This window comes from Trematomus bernacchii, unplaced genomic scaffold (assembly GCF_902827165.1).
Source record: "Trematomus bernacchii unplaced genomic scaffold, fTreBer1.1, whole genome shotgun sequence".
NCBI lineage: Eukaryota > Metazoa > Chordata > Actinopteri > Perciformes > Nototheniidae > Trematomus > Trematomus bernacchii.
In genome coordinates, this window is record NW_022988050.1 from 15,051,310 (window position 1) to 15,071,312 (window position 20,003).

The following is a 20,003-nucleotide window of genomic DNA, read 5'->3' on the forward strand; positions in this document are numbered from 1 at the left end:
TCTGCCACTCTCTCTTCTGTCTATAGCTCAAGCAAAGATCGATAACGGCTCTGCAGATAAGGTATGTGACCAAGAATCATCATTTCTTTTATTTTGGGGAATATTCTGGTTTCTTACAAATTGGATCATATTTTGCAGCTCTGTCCATCTCTTCTCTGTTACTGTGCCATGTATTCAGAAACATGGCAACACTGGAGAAAGAATCATTCGGTTAGATTGTAAATGGATCTCCAGGTGAGAAAATCTTGCGAGAACTCTTGCCTGACAACCTTTCCTACACAAGGCAGGGTTCTTACGGTCATTCAAAACCTGGAAAAGTCATGGAAATTCAAAATGCTAATTCCAGGCCCTGGAAAGGTTATGGAAAACAATATCTTTCCCAAAGTTTTGGAAAAGTCATGGAAATGTAACTAAAGTTGCATCAAATATCATTTATATTTTATCTAATCGCCGAAATAGTAATACTATAATGATAATAAATACTGTATCGTATAGTAATGAAACGTAAAATGGCATTTAACTGTCGAGGTATTTTGCTGGTGAGAGATTTGAGTTGCTTTAGCGTGTAGAAGCTAGTAAGCCTACTATTTGATTTGTTTTAGATAGGCACAACATGTTTCATATGCAGACCTTATTTTCCTGTTCCATGTTCAAATAAACCATTTTCAGTGGTACCGCTGAGAGAGTCATTTTTTTAGTCATGGAAAATTAGGTAAAGGTCATGGAGAAGTCATGGAAAAGTCATTGGTGAAAAAGTGTATGAACCCTGACAAGGTCAATGCCTTACCTCAACCATCTTGCGAGAGTTCCACAAATCGAGGGTTACAATCTGGAAAAGACTGTATCATAATAACAAAAGCTCTGCGTCTTCCTTAGAGGGTAGGATGGATGCTTCTACAAAAGTCCTACCCTGGTGTTTATTGCAGTCAAAGTTTATTTTAACCATGACTACAATCCTTCTCTAATCGAAAACTTGACCAAAACCAATTTGGACCACTGACATGGTATTGGCTTTAAAATATAATATATTGCACTTGTTAGCTTTTTGATTAAACATCCATCAGTTACAGAACAATATTATCACACATTTTCAGTCAAGTTTGTTTGTTTTGTTTGAGTCCAATATTCTCTCTCTTTTTGCTCTTGTTTTTGGTCTCCACCAACAACGTTTGTTCACCATTAAATGTTTGTGTTTGCTATTTCCAGCGGAGTACAGTATATATATTTGTTGTATTTAATTCAGCTGCCTCATTGCAACTATGCTGAAGTTGTTGTCCCCAAAACCAAATACAAAAGTACCTTAAAATGCTTACAATAATTTGCTGTTAAAGTATTATATATGTTTTTAACTGTGATTTGAATGTGTTGGAAGCATTGGATTAAAGAATAGCATTTATTTTTATCATATAGTTTGGAGCATTTGTTTCACTGTCAGACTTACATTTGTTGGTACACTGAGCGTGCCCCCAGATCTATGCCATTTGTACAACTGACAACTGATGCCATTTTGTTTGTGAAATACATTCATTCCTTTCTGTCATTTTTCATTTGTTCACTCGTTCTTCTTTTATGTTCATTGTCATTAGAACTTTTGATTTTTTTATTCCTTTTTCCTTTCCTCCTCGTCACAAAGACCCCAACTGCTATCAAACCAACCTCTTCCCCTAAAAGACCATCCCCAGTCAACAAAACAAACTCTCCCTCCGGAAACGGCCCCAGCTCCATCCCCATTAAAACCAGCAGCCCGGGGCCCCGGCAGCCCGGAGTAAGTACACCTCTGAATGCTGCTGAGCGTTTGGAGCTGAGCGGGGGTCAGGTGGTCAAAGATGGCTGCTCATTATCCTTGTCTGGTTTGAGAAGGCACCCTAACATTCATTTGTTTGATAGTGAATCATCCTTTACACCAATTTTGACATTCATTTTTTATGATTATTGTCTCCAAACATGTTTTGATTACTTGCACTTGAATAAAAGCAGCTTTCTTGATGTTAAAGCAGCGTCTCTTCTCTGTTCTTCAGGCTCCCGGTCTTGCAAAGTCTCAAACCCAAGGAGTGAAATCAGCAGCTCAAGCAGGTACAGAACCAACACTTCTCATTTGTATTCTTTTCATTTTCATTTGTTATTTTATAAGGTGTTAGATTTAAGAATTACTTTTGATTTGTCATATTTTTTGTGATACAGCTAGTGCCAAGAAACCTCCCACTCCAAAAAATCTAAAAGGTAAAAAAAAAAAAAAAAAAAAGCAATCACTTTTAGCGTCCTTTAGGCACACTGCCACAGTCTGATCCGGTCCTGGATCAAACTTGGTCAGCTTTTAGTCCCCAGAGCTCCTAGTCTGATTATATTTGTATTTATTCTTTCACTTCCATCCTCTACTGAGGACTTTTCCAAACCTCTGACTCATTGCTTCTCTGATTGCTCAAGATGGGAGTGGCCATAGCAGCCCCGGCACTAAATCTCCCTCTAGCCAACTCTCTGCGAAGGCTGCGGCGGAGGCCAACAAAGTGAAGAAAGTGGCGGTGGTGCGTTCTACGCCCAAATCCCCGGGCTCGCTGAAGAGCCGCCCCCCCGTCCCTCTGGCTGCAGCGGCTCCAATGCCCGACCTGAAGAATGTCAGGTCCAAGGTCGGCTCCACAGACAACCTGAAGCACCAGCCTGGGGGGGGAAAGGTAACTGAACTTACACTGATGTTACACTGAGTGCACATCATAGTGCATGCAGATTTAAGAGTCCACTGTGATCTGCAGATCGGAGGTTTAGATAACGCTTTGGAGGTAGAACTTATCTGTTTGGAAGGTTCAAACCTCATGAGGACATCCAGGGAAATGTGCACTGAGTCGTTCTTGAGGTTTTCTTGATAAAAGAAAGAAATACCTGTATATTAAGCTGAAATGTAAACGTAAAGGTACTGTTTGAGGTCCAAAATTCTTTTTTAGTGTAATTCCATCTTTTAAAACATTGACAATGCATTTATTTATTTATTTTCCTTTAAAACATCCGAGGAATTACGTTTTCCGGTTGTCCGTCTAATACCTATAAACACGATATGTCAGGAACGCAGGGTGGGAATTTCTTAAAATTTGGCAAAATAATTCCAATGAAACTGTTAAAGATTAAAATGTGGATGTGGCTTGCATCTTGACCTGTTGGGGTAGGCATACAGACCTTTTTTGTAGAACAAGAAAATACCTTGTTTTAAAAAAAAAATCTTTGTAAATACTAAAGTCGTCAAATCTGGCTCCACCCACTAAGATTTGAATCAGCCAATCAGCGTTCTTCTGCTTCCAGAGTCTCTGATAAATGTTTTTGGAATGAAAACTCCAATCTCCCTTTTGATGTCCTGTCTGATCAACACAATGTACTTGTCTATGTGTGTGTATGTGTTGAATGTGTGTGTGTGTTTGTGTGTGTGGTCCGTTTTAGCACTGCAAAGTCTTTGTTCTATTTCAGTGTAGGCTATGGTCACATGTCTAATATTCTATCTATCTATCAATCTAATCCATCTGCTAAAATTGAAAGGATTTTGTGATGTATATTTAGGAACCAAAATGAAATTAAAAAGTCTTATCTCACTGACATTTAAATGGTAGATCAAATAAACGGAAGAGAGGATGTCACTTATTGTTTACTGAAGGAATGAGAGGAAGGTTTTCCGAAGCCTCTCTCTGAAGTAGTATCACCTGAAGCTGCATGTTACACAAAGCAACACGACGGTTAACAGCATGGTCAACACCTCTCTCAGTCCTACTCTCACAGCACATGTTTCAAACCCAAAAATCTAAAAGCTGACATTTTCATTCTTCCAGGTACAAATCCTTGAACAGAAGTTGGATTTTAGTAGTGTCCAGTCTAAGTGTGGCTCCAAAGGCAATTTGAAACATGTACCCGGTGGCGGCAATGTGAGTAACTGAGGGATGAACTCAACACCTGACTCTTGAGTATCTCTGCAGTTATGATCATCAAAAAACAGCTTTTGGTAAAAGAAGGAAGTGCTCTCTTTTTTTTGTGCCCTCCATTTTGTAATAGAAGATGGACTTCTGAATCTTCTGAATCTGCTCAATTAGACACTGAAATATGTTTTTAGTTCACTAAAAGATCAAGGTGCATTTAACCAAAAGTCCACTGCTTTAATGTGTTAAAGTTGGCATCTGTAACAATATGGTCATTTTGTAGACTCACGTATTACTTTGATGTTTATCTATCCCTATTTAATAACATGCACTTAGTATATTAGAATCCCCCCAGTAGTATCTGCAGTCAATGTGATATGTGACATACTAAGTTATGGATGGCAGCTTTAATGAAATGATCAAAAACCTGCTTTAATCTCCATCTCTTCAACATCTTATTTCTTCCATGTTGGGCTGATCCCCTCCTGCAGTTATTCTCAATTGAATTAAGGACTTGTATTTCTTCTTCTCACACCTTCGCAGGTCCAAATCCTTGACAAGAAGCTGGAGTTACCTAATGTTTCATCTCGCTGTGGATCTAAGGACAACATAAAGCACACCCCTGGAGGAGGCAAGGTGAGGAAGCCTGGGTTTCACTTGGAAAGCATTTCCTTATTTCCTTCTGAGCTGAAATAAATAATACCACACATTGAGGAAACGTTAATTAAAAAAATACAACAAGTCAGTCTCTTTGAAAAGCATATATATGCTATGTATATGTATATGCTATACAGATACATTATGTTTCTGTGTTCTGACCGTTTGATGAAGTAAAAGAAAATATTGATAATACAACTTTAATTAAATGGGACTTTGTAGTTTTTATTGTAATCATTTGCCTTACTTCTATTTGGGGATATATTGTTTCAATCATTTGGTGTTTTGGGTGATGTGGCATGACTTGTTATAATACTCATGCCAGTTCTGCAGTCATAAGTAGTGTCTATTTTTCTACTGTTTTCAAGCTGATTGATGGACGTTTACTCAATCAAGTTAAAGTACTAAGGGTTCTCCTAATAGAGTGCTTATTCAAATGTAAAACCTTTAATCTTTTACCCGTGCACATGCCAAAAAACCATGTATGGACATGTTTGCCCATGAAGACACCCAATGAAGAAGGATCAGTACAGTGTGGATTATTTTTGTTTTTGTTTTGCCCCTTTAAAGGCCAACTTGCATCTCTCATTTCTCCCCTTTCCACTCTGGCTCTCAGTCTGGATTAGCATTGAAAGCACTACAATACTATAGGAAGGGCTCTATTTTTCAAATACATGAGAAAGAAGATGGACTTTCAGCTCTCCACCTGTTCTCTCCTCCAGGATAACCGTCTTTCATATCAACTTTCCAGGTTCAAATTCTTGAAAAGAAGCTGGACTTAAGCAGTGTGCAGTCCCGGTGCGGCTCCAAAGATAATATGAAACATGTAGCGGGTGGAGGCAATGTGAGTAGATCGGGGGGGTGGCCCCTGGCAGACTGCAAGGGCCCAAAACCCTTCCTGTAACTCAGACTGCATCTTCACTGAGGAGGGTCTCAGCGTGCACAGAGCCTCCTGTGTGTCCCCTCTGACCTCCATGTGATCCAACACTGCTAACCCCTATTAACAGTTGTATCATGAATACACAGCCATGAGCGGTGGTGACTACAGGAGACCTGAGCCTTGGTACATTTCCCTAAGTGCAGTGCTATAGTACACAATATATCTCTGTATGTATTTGATGCCGTTTTTATATTGTACTTTTTACTTTCCTACAATTATATTTATATTAATAGCTATATTTGCAAAATATATTAAGAATAGTTATAGATTAAATCAACCAACAGTTTATACAATTAGATTTGCAAATATTCAGTTGACAGACATTTGTAATGCCTTTTTCATGGTTCTCAGTAGAGATGATTAGTAACTTAAAGTGGACCTATCATGCTATATTTGAATAATATAGTGTAGGACCATACCTATATAAGGCATATTTATACTTTAAAAAAAAAAAAAATACCAAACAGATCATGCATTTTAGCCATGCCTCATTTCGCTCAATTTGCACTTTTGTAGCTCTGTTTTAGCAAGGGCTGATTCAGTGAGAACAGCACCACCTACAGGCCTGGCATATGTACTACAGCGTCTCCAGCGCTTTCGAACGGCAATGGCCGTGGCTGTCTCCTCCTGATTGGTGGAGTTGGCCCAATAGCCGTAGCGCCACCGTCCTGACGTCAGGACAGTGTTCAAATCTGGATCAGTTTGTATCAGATCCGTTGCAGCCCCTTTTTTAGAGATTTGGGTATGGAGGAAAATAGAGAGGGTTATGTTTTCTGACACTTGGTGAGTTCCCTGGAACACCGGGGACACATATTCATGTATACAAGACGTACAAAAGTGCATTTTGCATGATAGGTCCCCTTTAAGTTGTAATTTGACCAAATAAATTGAGGACAGGTATCACCGGACTACTTTGATCCTGAGGAACTCTTAAAATATGAAGATTCTCAGGCACGTTCTGCACTTATAAGAAGTTTTCGAAAAAATGTTCGACAATTTGTGGACGTTTATTCCCATTTGCCATGAGATATACTGATATACTCCTAAGGGTTAAGTAACAAGGATCAGTTCAACGAGAAATGGTTGAGTAAAATTCCCATTTCATAAATGTTATAATTGACCCGTGTCGGCATGTGCACAGTAAAGCGTATGAATGTGCCTGCCCGTGAAGACACCAAATGCAGTATGATAGGATTGTGTGCATTCTTTGATTATTTTACATTTTTGGATATGCCCCTTTGAAGCACTGCAACGTTTATCTTTTTATTTCTTAATCATTTGTTATCACACCTAACTTTGGGTAAAGATTTCCATTTAAAACACATGAAAAGAAGATGGACCTCTGAATGAGTAAAGCTCAGTAAGACAGTCACCTCTGCACTAAAGTGACCCCCCCCCCCCCCCCTCATCACTGAGCCCTGGTTCCCCCTCTCTCTAGATCTCCACCTGTTCTCTCCTCCAGGATAACCGTCTTTCATATCAACTTTCCAGGTTCAAATTCTTGAAAAGAAGCTGGACTTAAGCAGTGTGCAGTCCCGGTGCGGCTCCAAAGATAATATAAAACATGTAGCGGGTGGAGGCAATGTGAGTAGATCGGGGGGGTGGCCCCTGGCAGACTGAGGGGCCACACCCTTCCTTCACTGAGGAGGATGTCCGCATGACGAAGCCTCCTGTGTGTTCCCTCTGACCTCCATATGATCCAACACGGCTAACCTCCTCCTATTAACAGCTTTATCATTAATACACAGGCATGAGCATTAGAGTGGACCTGACCCTAGATCAGTGGGGTAACAATAGTTACTTATGTTTTCCACTTTCCTGCATTCATAAACCAGCTCTAGTTACTTTACACAATGTTGTTTACATATAAAACATACGAGAGTTTTTTCAAATATGATGCAAAGGTTTTTACAATGAAAGAAAAAATGATTTGTCAATTGAAATAAAAAATGTAATATTTGAATTACTGATTAAATTACTTAAAACTCCTTTTTTCATTGTTCCAGCCTTTTAAAAGGGACCTTTATCTATTTTTATTTATTTATTTTTTAATGACAATTGAATATAAAAAGGTCAGGCTACGGCATTTGTTTTATATAAAAATGCACCTCAATTAAAACAGTGAAAATCAATTTACACGAGCACATGAGTAATAATAATATGATTTTAAAGAGGAAAGTTATTTTATTTAACACTTATATTAATTTACATTTTTATTATAATTGAATTCACATTTGTACTTATTTAAATGTTTGATACTTACATTCTTTGACTTTAATGAGATGTTTTTTCTACAGTATGGGATTAGTACTTTGACTTCCTCCACCATAGATGTATTTAACCACCGGTCTGCTCTGAATCTCAGATCTGAACTAGTTCTGATGAATGTGAGATTCTTTGGCGTAGTGCTCTGTGGCAGCTCTCAGCGTTATGTAATGCTCATGCTCCTCTGTAAGCTGATAACTGTTGAACCTTTGACTGTGATCAGAACGTGTTACCAACCCAAACCGGCCCCTCGACGAACATGCATGAACCCGTGTGTTTCTGTTGTTCTTCACCTTAATCCCATGTGTTTTTAGCAAATGCACAGAAAAGTGATGATGATCTTAATCCCCTTGTGGCACTAATTGTGACACCGAGGAGAAGGAGTCGTAACAAAGAGTCCCTGTCCTCTCTGTGCCTGCTGTGGTGCGCTCTGATGACCTCAGAGCAGAGACTGAGCGCTTTGTGGATCCAGACAATCGGCCATGACAGGAGGGATGAGACTCTGTGATGAAATATGGCTACATCATGAGCAGTGCATGTGAAAGAATGCAGAATATGATCCGTTACACTTAACGTCTTCACTAAAACTGGATCATTATCTGCATTTCTTTCATTAAAACTGTCACAGCCTGTAGAACATGACCTGAAGCTCTAACCCTGTGTGTCTTAACGTGTATGATGTTTGTTTGTAGCAGCAGTTCCTCTGTAGTTGCATGTTACCGGGTTAATATATATTTGTTTGACTTTGAATTGACTTGTTTGTGCTCTCTGTGTTTCCCCTTCACAGGTTCAGATTGTGCACAAAAAGGTCGATCTGACCAACGTTCAGGCCAAATGTGGATCTAAATCCAACCTCCACCATAAGCCAGGTACATTTGTGTTCGTACTATCCTCTATCCAAATCTTTAAATCTACATGTAATAAAATACTTTTGACTTTCTAGCTTTTAGAGCTTCTTTAAACGTAGTCTTTATGGAGCAGGCTTGGTTTTTGTAGTGCTTTGATGTAACTCTGCACTTCTACTTCATTTGATAGGGAATGTTATACTTTCTACTTCACCGCCACATCCATTCTACAGCTGAAGTTCATATAGTTACCTTCCAGATTTTACATCAAATATATTCAATAATAAACGATTAAACCACTGATTCCAAACCTAAATCTTGTGACAAAAGTCAGTGTGTAGACTCCTTGTCACGTCTCAATTTCATTCATTTGTTGCTACAGGAAAAGGGGAAGGGGAAATGATCAAATATTTTGCAAAAAAAGCTCATATTTGAGACAGGTCCAACAAATGAATACAAATGTGTGTATCAGAAGTTTTTCCCCTGACACCTATCTGGAGACCTATCTCTGGAGGGGCCCGACCCCTAGTTTGGGAACCACTTGATCTAATACGGCAATATATTATAAAATAACAGCCACAGGGACATTTTACTGCAGAACAAGTACTTTCACTGACATTTTGAAGTACATTGTGTTTGTAATCATTCTGTACTTTTACTTACTACTAATTTGTACTTCAGTAAAATATCTAGGATGTCTTCCGCTGCTAGGCTTGTGCTTTTATAGGAATTGATTTCATGTTAACTTTCTCTTATTCATATATTTATATTGATGTTCATAAATACGTCTTCATGTGGTTATTTATGGTACTATGCATTCTGTGTTCATCAGGTGGTGGGAATATCGAGATCAAAAATGAGAAGGTGGAGTTCAAAGGTCAGTCTAAGGTCGGCTCTCTGGGAAACATCGGCCACGTCCCTGGAGGGGGGCAGAGGAGGGTAAACACACTCAACAGACTCCATGTTGAAACTAGATCTTCTTTAGTCTGCTGTCACCCTTCTTCATATGATCACTTCCTGCTGGCCGAAGGTGCCGTTTACACGAGGACCAAACGGCTTGTATCTGCTACTTTTCCCTCGCGTATAGCCCGTTCGTCACACGAGGCGGAAACAGACCCCGCAAACGATAACGGGTCCCAAGGTGGATAGATCTGCAAACGGAACGCTCTGGGGGGCCAAACGGCTCCTCTATACGATCATTTCCTGATAACGATGAAATAGCCCCGTCTCCCTCTCCCCACGTCTCCCTCTCCCACCTCTCCTGCTCAGAGATCAGCTGCTGGGCTGTCAGAAGAGGGGGAGGAAAAGAGCTCCGTTTATTATTCTTATATTATTATATAGAGTCGTTATCAATTTGTTTTAAAGCTCAATAAATAACAAAGAAGACCTTTGACCGGCACTTTTCTAATTTTGTCTGGAAGATTTAAACTTTAACGGACATGTTGACCGGCGAAAAAAAAATATTAACTGAAACTCTGCTGCACGGTCCCCTCGTCCCCTGGAAGAGGCGGAGAGGTGGGTGTTTTTCATCTGCTGGTGGGCTACCGGAGAGAATTACAGCAGGAGCACACGCCGTCCAGCGCGGAGAATAAACAGAAGGGCAACCATGGCAACCATGCTCCGGGGTCTTCTTTGCTGCTTTTGGTGTATTTTGTGGCAGCAGCAGCGCCACTTACAGGCCCAGCATATGTACTACAGCGTTTCCAGCCGGTCGAGCGGTCTCGTGTGAACGGACACGTTAATTGAGCCGAATGCGTGTGAACGGAAGACTTATTTGAAAACGAATTTGGTGCGTAAACGCAAACGTACCCGTTTCGTCCTCGTGTAAATGGGGCCTAAGCCTTAGCCTGCATAGCTGGAGAGTTTCATCACATCTGCATGCTAATGACCTACAGAACAACAGCACCTGAACTCAGCAGCAGTATATCCTAAAAGAAGAGAAGTCGAGAGAACTGTGATCTTTAACAGATCATATCAGTTATATAGGAAACTAAATATATCATTAGTGCATTAGAAAGCATTTCTCATTTTCTTTATGATGAAAAGCAAGATGGTTTATTGCTAAATATAGGTGTTCACATACGAGGGATTCTTATTTTGTGGCTTGACATTCAAAATAAAATACATTTAAAAATGAATATATACAAAACATTTCACTTAAATAAAAAAGAAAATAGCTATACAGCTGTTTAAAATATAGGATAGAGTCTTCAAATGTATGTCAAATGTAATACTTGATGTAGATGTATCGAAGTGCAGGAAATAGAATGAACTGTTTGAATGAGTTGGTTGAGAAAAGAGGGTTGCACTCCAAAATGTAAACTTTGCAGGAGTCGAAGTCGTGCTTTAAATGCTGAGCAGACTTGTTCTAACCCACAATGCAGCACATGATTTCAGATTTTAAAATGTTGGTTTAAAATAAACCATTTTAAGAGCTCAAAACAAACCGGTAAGTCGTCCATCTCTCACCCCATCCTTCCCTGAGCTTGCTGCTTTTATCCTTGTTTTGTTCAAGCTTCCATCTTCTGCATCCAGTTGTTGTCATCATAGATTATTGATTTGTCATCATTATATTTCGTTTCTTCATTTTGTTCCGTTGTGTTTTGATTTCTGTTGATGCCATCGCATTTATTTTTGTCGCATGCCTTATCATTCCCTGTGTGGGGTTCCTCTGTAGAGGGAGAAAGGGAAGGAAGCAGAGGGGAGTTCCTCAGGCAGCCCCTCAATCCCCTCCCCCGCTGTCACCCCCCCCCAGTCACCTCAGACTGTCCCTTCAGCACCCATCACACCCATCCTGACGAACCCCCTCATAAAGATTGAGGACTCCCGTAAGTACTCACCAGCTGTGTGTCGGATAAATACTTAGATACTGCAGGCTGAAAGCACGTGCACAGCTGAGCATTACAGCGCTGTGTGATGGACGTGCCAGAAATATGCTGCCATAAAAGCTGACACTAAATCAACACTGAAAATCTACTATGCCATACAAAATGAGGAAAGTCATGATGATGTAATTTGCCATCAAAATATAAAAAAGATCATACTGTAGCAGGTCACATAAGATTCGTACACAAATCAGAGTATAGTAGGTCATAGAAAGTCAAAGAAGTATGTGGACATTTCAGACAAAACATGGGAAAACAAGGTCATAGTATCTTGCAAAAGTCACTGACAACAACATCGTATACGAAATAGGAATATCAGACGAACCTAAATAGTATATAATTAAAAAAAAAACAATCCTAATAGTTTGTTAAAAATATAAGAACAAACATCATGGCATAGTATGTTGAAAATGTGCAAAAAGAAAGACATACTGTAGTATAGTACATGTGAAATATCAGAAAACCAACATAGAAAGGTCTAAAATATCAGAAACGGTCATATGTCGAAAACATTGTTAAAAACTACAGTAGGTCATTAAAAGGTAAAAAAAAACGTATAGTATGTAATAAAATATAGGCCTATATATATTTTATTACATACTATACGGTTTATATGTATATATATATATATATGTTAAAAATAACATGTATAGTATGTCGAAAATATGCAAAAGGAAGGACAAAGTATTCATTTAAAGGGGCGCTCCAAGCTGCATGTGTGACCCCCTGCTTTGACCCCCCCGCCCGCAGATTGAGAGCCACAAGCTGAGCTTCCGTGAGTCCGCCAAGGCGCGCACGGACCACGGCGCAGAGATCGTCTCCCTGGAGGACTCCCCCCACCCCCTCAGCACCGTGTCCTCCTCCGGCAGCCTCAACATTGCCGACTCCCCGCAGCTCTCCACGCTGGCCGACCAGGTGTCCGCCTCCCTGGCCAAACAGGGCTTGTGAACGCCCCCCCCTCCCCCAACCTCCACCTGGCTCCACTCAACCACACGACCACGTAGAGGAGTTGTGATGCCTCCCTCGTTATTTTCACAGGACTTTTTTAGCTACCCATCACTGTTTATCCTTCACTAAACTGGCATTACGTAGAGAGAGAGAAAAATGATTAACAAGTATGTATTTAATTTCTCTCTGTGGTCTCTTTATTTGCTATTTTTACCTTTTGTAAGTCTCCCTTTTAAGAGTTTAAGCACCCCAGCAGAGCAACATTGTCCCTGTGAATCCACAGATCTTCATACATATCCTGGTAATCATTTAACACTTGGTTTCCTGTCCCATCGACTGTGGCCCTTTAGAGAGGTCTGTATCTAACGTGTCCCCTTTCCTTTCCTGCTGGGGTCCGGGTTGTGCTAACGCAGAAGGAGCAGCTAACAGGGTACTGTGAGGGGTGTCGGAGGAAAACTGCTAAAAAGAAAAGTAGCAAATTAATTGTGCAAGGCAGAGAAAATGCTTTCAGACCTCAGTGCTGTATTTTGCTTGGTGTAGTCCCGACATGACTGGGGTGTAACCTGGATAAAAAAAAGAAAAGAAAAAACAACTGCTAGCGTAGAAACTTTGGTTTGTGTTGGGCACAGTTTTATAATCGTTCTCTGTGGATATATGACATGTATTTGATATGAAGAAACATTTGTATCGTGCCTGCTACTGTCAGTGTTATTTTATTTTTTGTTACTGCTCTATTGTAAATGCGCTTAAGAAGCTAAATTAACCTTAAAGCATTTTAAACTGTCATGGCCAAATTATTAAGAGGAATAGAGACTCGAAGCTAGTCATTGATAACAGTACATTTAAGGTAGGTAGAATAATCATCACAATTACTGGAAGTTATTCTTAAAGCGAGACAACGCAACTTCTGATAAAATGATGCTAAGCTAACAGTGTTAAAGTAAAGAAGCTAGTTGTACATTTGACTTTTAAGATTGTGTTAGCTCCTCTCTTAAACGTTACATAATCTCACTTTAAAGGTGGAAAAAAGTAGTACATTTGTTCTCAACCATAATGATTAGCAGGTTGGTGGATGATAATGGATGATGATGATGATGATGGATGAAGATAGGTTGACTGGGCCAAGTTAAGTTGAGGGAAAGCTGTACAGCAGTTGATGTTTGTCTCTGGACGGTTCCACATGACGCCAAGTTAGCTGGTTGCTTTTATCTTCCCTAATAAAATACTAGAGATCACGGCTAAGAAAAGTACTAAGTCGGCCAAAAGTATGTGGTTGTGGACACCCGAATTCTCGCTTTGTTGGCCTATATCTCAAGAAATTAGGACCAGCAATGTGTCTGTAATACTTCTGACTAACATACTTAGTTTCCTCAGCTAATTCCCAAGTTTAAAAGCAAAGATTAGTTAATCGCTCTCATGACCACCTCAATAGTATCTTGATCCACAGATTCAAAGAGAGTAATGAGTATTTAGTGTTTTGTAAAGATGCAACCAGCCGTTTTCCTCAAGTTGTAATGAGATCCTTAACAATATAACACTCCGTTCATGTGCTCCAACACGTCCTAATGTCGATCGATATTCCCAGTGACTCATCACTATTACGCGCATTAATATTAAGTGAAACAACTTCTTGCATGCACCTCATGTAGGAGTCTGCCTGTTGCCCCCCCTTTCACAAAGTGGTCTCTTTGTACTTCCTCTTTAATGAACACTTCCTGGATATGGAAAGACATGGTCTAGAAAAAAAAGGTGGTTATAAAGAGTCCAAACACTCCCAACTGTGTGTATTTAACATGTTGCCGACATAGATTTAAAGGTGTTTTATCTCTATGATCGCAAAGATAGGACGTAAGAGTGCTTGCACCTTTATCTGCATGCTGAGTTCTTTAGACCACATCATGTGTGGGTGAGAGGAGGAGGAGAGGTAATGTGCTTCGGTGGGTCGGTTTTCTGCAGTAACAAAACTCATCACCCTTTTTTTCGTTTGGTTGCTTCTGACGCTGTACAGTTGTGGAAATGTGATTGTTCTCGTTATTGTGCATTTGATCAATAACTGGTTTATGATGATTCTTGTTGCTGTATATGTGTATTTGAAAATAAATGCTATGAAGTCACCGTCGTTGTGGAGGATTATATCACAAGTACGGAAATCGCTCCCTATTTTTCACGTAGTGCACCGTCTGCCATTTGTTTTACGGAAATATACCCAAATGTGTTCACAATGGCACGTTAGCAGATGTTCTAATGATACACATTTGTAACTATTAAATGTTAAAAGATGAACAGTGACTGAGTGAAAGTGGGAGTGATTTCTGACAATGATCACACTTAAAGGACTTGAGGCCAGACCAATAACGCCAAGTTAAACATAAATGTTTTAATGGTACTATTTACAAAAAAGAAAAAACAATTCTGCTTTTTGATTAGGTTAACTGCTGCAACAATCAAACAGGTACATTGACATCTTGCTTAAACTACAAAAGAAAAAAACAGTGATTGAATGGCTGTGGCATTAAAAGGAGGTGTAAAATGAAAAAACAACCATAGTTTTTTTTTGCATAGCAATTAGTTACTTAAGGTGGGGGAGGAGAAGGGGGGGGGGCAAGAATAGTGTGGTTATGATGGTGGTGAGGGGGGGTGGCAAAAAACAATGACCCCATCTGGCAATGGAGTAGTCTAATCAGAGTGAATCCATTACACAGCAGAAAAATATTCCCTTAAATTGAAAAACCTGAGCTCGGGGTGGGGGGGGGGGCTTTTAGCTGCTACATTTGAAATGATTGCAAGAGGGAAGAAAAGAGGAAGGGGGGGGGGAGTTGTGTTATTTCTTTATTTTGCCACATTTTTCTAATACAGCAACGACTGTACGAAGAGTGAAACCAGCAGATAGAACAATCACCCCCCGCCGCTTGTTTCTTTAAGTGGAAATCTTACTGTGATAAGACTAACATGAGCATGTTTACTTTTAGCATGCAGCAGCGCTTTATTTCTGTACGGGCAGGTGCTCAAAAGACACCCCCGGCCTGTCTATGCCACCACCCTCTTTAAAAAAAGAAGAAAAAAAGAACAGAGACAGCGGGGCGAGACGAGGAGCCGGACACTCTCTCCAAAAAGAGACCGTAGAAAGGAATGATTTACTATTTCATAAAACACAAAGAATGTGTTACGCAGGAACAGACAGAACACGTACAAATAAAACATGTCAGGAATGAAAAAACAAACAAAGAAAAAAAGCAAAAACCAACAAAACTAGACTTGGCAGTTGGAGAAGTGCTCTGGTGATTTCAGGCGACCTCTAGTGGGAGGAGAGGGGAACCACATCTCAAATGTACCTGTTTATTTGGATGAGGAGGAGAAAGGAGAAGGGGATTTTTTCTTGTTTTGTAATTTGTCACTCCACTAAAAATGTACATGGGAAATACAAGCAAACTAGTCAATAGAAAACACCCTTTGGCCATATTTTGAGGAGTCCGCTACATAGTGCGCTACAAGTGTACACGCGACATATGAAACACCACTAAGCCCCCATGTACATTGTTCAGCCTACTACAGAAAACATTTTTTGTAACGTGTTTTATACTTTTTTTTTTTTACATTTATCCTTTTTTTTCCTGTGACAAAAACAAGTGTAGGGAAAGGCTTCTATCTCCATAATGTTCACTAAAAACTGTGAAAAGTATTAGACTGATGTTTGAATATCAAACAACAGGAACCCATTTAATATCTTTTATTCTGCTTTGAGGTTCTGCTTGTTAATGCCAGAGAGGAGCTGTGGGGCGGGAGGGGGCGGGGCCGCAGCCTGTCAGTCATTCATCGGTGGGCGGCGGAGGCCGCCTTGAGTTTGGAGCCGCCGTCCTCGTCGCAGGGCGGCTCCATGTCGTCCGAATCCAGCCGCCCGTAGGCTGTTGCCCGGCAACCTGAGATGGTGCGGATCCGCGGCCTGATGTCGCTCTCTGGCTCCGGCTCGGGGTCCGCCGGCAGGGGGAAGCCGCGGCGCTCCCACGGCGCCACCGTCTGGAAACATCAACATCGACGTTAAACATAGAGTCAAATGTATACTTTTTTTCCCCTACAATTATTATTATGAACTGGCTTACACTTACTAAGTCACTATAGCTAAATAACTGATGATTTAAAACCACATTGTTTAAATATTTTAAATCATCAACAGTCAACCTTACAATGTTAGCACGTTATAGATATCCTGATTTTCTCCATATCCCACAGCCCTTTATGTCGACTCATCTCATGTTCATGTACAGCACGGGGAACTACGACACCCTCATCTGAATGCACTGCAGGTTGGTTTTGTCCAATCATCATTTAAAAATGTTCATTGAACCGGTGACTTAAATCTCACATGATAACAAACAATATTCTTGGTGTAAAAACATTATAAACTAACTATTTAGGGATTGGATCATTTTGAAGCGCTTCTAACAGGAAGCAGATGTCTGCCCCCTGCTGGAGGGGGGGGTACGTACCCTCTCCTCGAAGGTGAAGTCGGGCGTGGAGCAGCGCGTGTCCTCGCTGGACAGCAGCCGGTAGGAGTCCCTGGAGCAGGGTGTGTGGGGGTTGGAGGCCGTGTCGGGGCTGGGGGGGCTCATGGGGGAGGGCATGTAGCTGTAGTCGTGGAGCATGGGGCAGTGGCCGGGGTCCGGGGAGGCCGGCTGGGGGGTGGGAGGGTTGGTCCCGCACAGCAGAGGGGTGGTGCGCCCGTCAACAGACTTATACGACCTGAGGGGGGGGAGAGGTGAGGTCACACATTCAGTCTTCTTTGTATTGTTTCCTGTCTGATATTATGTAAAGCGTCTTTGAGCATTAGGGAGAGCGCTACAAAATTCCCATGTCTTATTATTATTATTATTCACAACAGGAAGATGAGCCACTCATCTGTGCATTCTGTGTTTTACTTTTGAAGCTTCTTTTGAGGCTTGTCATCATCGCCTTAAAATAAGAAGATTCCATGAACAAATCCTCCGTTTCAAGGAAGTGATTCATCGCATTCAATTATTTGTGTACGCTCCCAAACTGAGTCACTCTACCATCCTTCTACAGTCATCAGCATTTTTGATAATGACCTTTTTAAAAATGACCTTTTCTGTACGACTTGAGTCATTCACTGTAATAGTGTTGGAGACATTTTTAGCTATTGTGGTTATATAAATGTCGCTTTTTTGTTCTGCACATTAACATACAACAAATCCTGAATGAAGCTCAGGACTATTGGGTGCTGGGCGAGTGAGTGAGTGAGTGAGTGAGTGAGTGAGTGAGTGAGTGAGTTACTGACCTGCTGCCTCTCCTCTTGGCCGGGGCCAGGGCCATCCATGTCCAGCGGGATCGCTCCTGGTCCTCGTGGGGCTGGTGGTGCACGGTGAAGGCGGCGTCCGTCAGGTCCTCCACCTGCAGACACACACAGAAACACACACAGAAACACACACCATCAGGACAGGGACATGTGCCAACCACTACTTTGATAACTGATAAATAATTTAAATACCACGTGACAAACACCCTCTGGTTTGACCTTGCCATGTTCCTGCAAGGATCACCGAGTTCAATTCAAGACTTTAAGAGTCCTGTTGATACAATATTGAAGGCATGTTGTGAAAGTATAAAATAAAGAAAACCAGCAGGGATAATTATTCATTATTTTTAATTAAAACTAGCACTTTATTCCCTCAGTCATTCCTAGGAAATATTAGCAATAATTTCAATTTGAATTAAAAAGTGAAGGTTAGACCCTGCAGCAAAATGGAAAATATTTCAGACCTTTGTTCATCTTTCTGAGGGAACTGATAAATAATTGAAGTCAATCCTGACTAGTTGTCTTTGTAAGACAGTTATAATAGAAAAGTGACTAATGTTTAGATTTTGATTATTGTGGAACGCCAATTGGTATTTTTACTTTTTACACATTTTCAAGAAAAACATTTGTATTATTTATTGAAAACTATTGGTCTAATACACGCGTTTCCTTTTACACTTTTTTGCAACAGGGCATGTTTGTTTGAGGGAAATTGTTTTTTTGAAGCTGTTGTTGGCCTGTGGAAAGATGTAATCATAAGAAATGAGTCTGCAGATAGAGCCATAAGAAATGAGTCTGCAGATAGAGCCATAAGAAATGAGTCTGCAGATCGAGCCATAAGAAATGAGTCTGCAGATAGAGCCATAAGAAATGAGTCTGCAGATAGAGCCATAAGAAATGAGTCTGCAGATAGAGCCATAAGAAATGAGTCTGCAGATAGAGCCATAAGAAATGAGTCTGCAGATAGAGCCATAAGAAATGAGTCTGCAGATAGAGCCATAAGAAATGAGTCTGCAGATAGAGCCATAAGAAATGAATGCAACTGATTATTTAATGTTTAATGTTGTTTTTATAGGCAATCATTTAAGCTTTGTTAGTTCTAGGTTTAATATGTGCAATAAGTTCATTTCAATACGTTTTACAATAAACATTGAACCAGTCCGGCCCTCGACTAGTACCCATCTTTTAGTTTTGGCCCACTGTGTATTTGAGTTTGACCCCCCTGGCCTAATAGCTGCTTTGACCACCAGGTGTCACTGTTTGCTCTCTGCCAAGCAGTGTATCTGAGTGAAAGCACATGTGCTATTGTGTATTAAACAGGGAACACATCATTATTTCTCAGAAAGCATCTGCAGATTTTTAACCCTTTGATCTCTGGGATAGAAAAGACCTACCATTTACTATTTGTATGCATCTTAAAATACTTTATATGACTGAAATGAATGTACAACATAGGCTAATAGGTATTGGCAGATTTAAAGCCACAAATAATGGATGATTATTAAACCATTTTTTACTCTGAAATAATTACCATTTTAAATTTCTGACACAACTGCATGTAACATAGCAAAATGACATCAACATAAGCACTGCTGCGAAAGACAGTAGCCTTAGCTTCATGATTTAAAAAGAATGAATGCTCTAGCTCTTATTTTTTAGATTGATTTAAAGAGGATTGTGCAAACTAGCACCCATGGCCTCCCGTGGGAGCTGTGTTTTCCAAGGGTGAGTCATATGGCACAGGTAAACAGATGTCTAATGAAGGATCCGCTAAATAAACATCACATGGAACACAGCAGTGGACCCTTACCTCCCGTTCATCCTCCTCCTCAGTGATGGACTGAGAGAAAATGTCCACTGATCGCCACCTGAGCACACAGAGGAATACATGTGAGTGCAGGGAAACCAGCAGTATATAAAACACTGGAGGAGGGAGGTTTGTGTCAGAGCAAACAGACCCCAGGTCAGCCCTCATGCAGGCAGTTACCTGGGGGTGAGGATCTCTTTGTACTGCAGCTTCTCCACCCTGGTGGTGGCAGCCACTGACATGGGGATTACGATGTTGTTGATGTCAAAAGAGCTTTCACCTCGCCTCCTCTTGATTGGCTGCTGCTGGGACACAAAGGAGCACATAGTATGAGGAATACAAAAAAAAAAATGACTTATATGAACACAGGGCCAAATCAGGATATCTGTGACAATATTCACTTTTTAGATAATTGGTTCATCTGTTACAGCTTTAAGAGTGTAATGGCGCATTTCCAC

General features: G+C 40.5%; 2 protein-coding genes across 16 annotated transcripts in view; one reads left to right on the forward strand and one right to left on the reverse strand.

The window, feature by feature from the left end:
* The window catches only part of LOC117474098 (microtubule-associated protein tau-like), a 35,817-nt gene extending 21,272 nt beyond the window's left edge, over positions 1 to 14,545 (forward strand). For 4 of the 10 annotated variants that reach the window (XM_034120120.1, XM_034120124.1, XM_034120122.1 and 1 more), the window contains 9 exons: positions 27 to 61; positions 1,634 to 1,765; positions 2,019 to 2,073; positions 2,182 to 2,220; positions 2,425 to 2,669; positions 4,434 to 4,526; positions 8,540 to 8,621; positions 9,430 to 9,536; positions 12,233 to 14,545. In XM_034120120.1, coding sequence (XP_033976011.1) covers positions 27 to 61; positions 1,634 to 1,765; positions 2,019 to 2,073; positions 2,182 to 2,220; positions 2,425 to 2,669; positions 4,434 to 4,526; positions 8,540 to 8,621; positions 9,430 to 9,536; positions 12,233 to 12,430 — 986 coding nt within the window. In that variant the 3' untranslated portion in view covers positions 12,431 to 14,545. Of the gene's footprint in view, positions 1 to 26; positions 62 to 1,633; positions 1,766 to 2,018; positions 2,074 to 2,181; positions 2,221 to 2,424; positions 2,670 to 3,806; positions 3,900 to 4,433; positions 4,527 to 5,298; positions 5,392 to 6,978; positions 7,072 to 8,539; positions 8,622 to 9,429; positions 9,537 to 12,232 lie in introns of all 10 variants that reach the window. The other 6 variants (XM_034120123.1, XM_034120125.1, XM_034120128.1 and 3 more) reach the window with 3 other exon arrangements.
* A 242-nt stretch (positions 14,546 to 14,787) lies between these two features.
* The window catches only part of LOC117474097 (KAT8 regulatory NSL complex subunit 1-like), a 35,654-nt gene continuing 30,438 nt past the window's right edge, over positions 14,788 to 20,003 (reverse strand). For 5 of the 6 annotated variants that reach the window (XM_034120117.1, XM_034120115.1, XM_034120116.1 and 2 more), the window contains 5 exons: positions 19,726 to 19,850; positions 19,549 to 19,606; positions 17,721 to 17,833; positions 16,915 to 17,167; positions 14,788 to 16,444 (listed from right to left, as the gene is read on the reverse strand). In XM_034120117.1, the coding sequence (XP_033976008.1) occupies positions 16,241 to 16,444; positions 16,915 to 17,167; positions 17,721 to 17,833; positions 19,549 to 19,606; positions 19,726 to 19,850 (753 nt within the window). In that variant the 3' untranslated portion in view covers positions 14,788 to 16,240. The remainder of the gene's footprint in view (positions 16,445 to 16,914; positions 17,168 to 17,720; positions 17,834 to 19,548; positions 19,607 to 19,725; positions 19,851 to 20,003) is intronic. The other variant, XM_034120118.1, reaches the window with a different exon arrangement.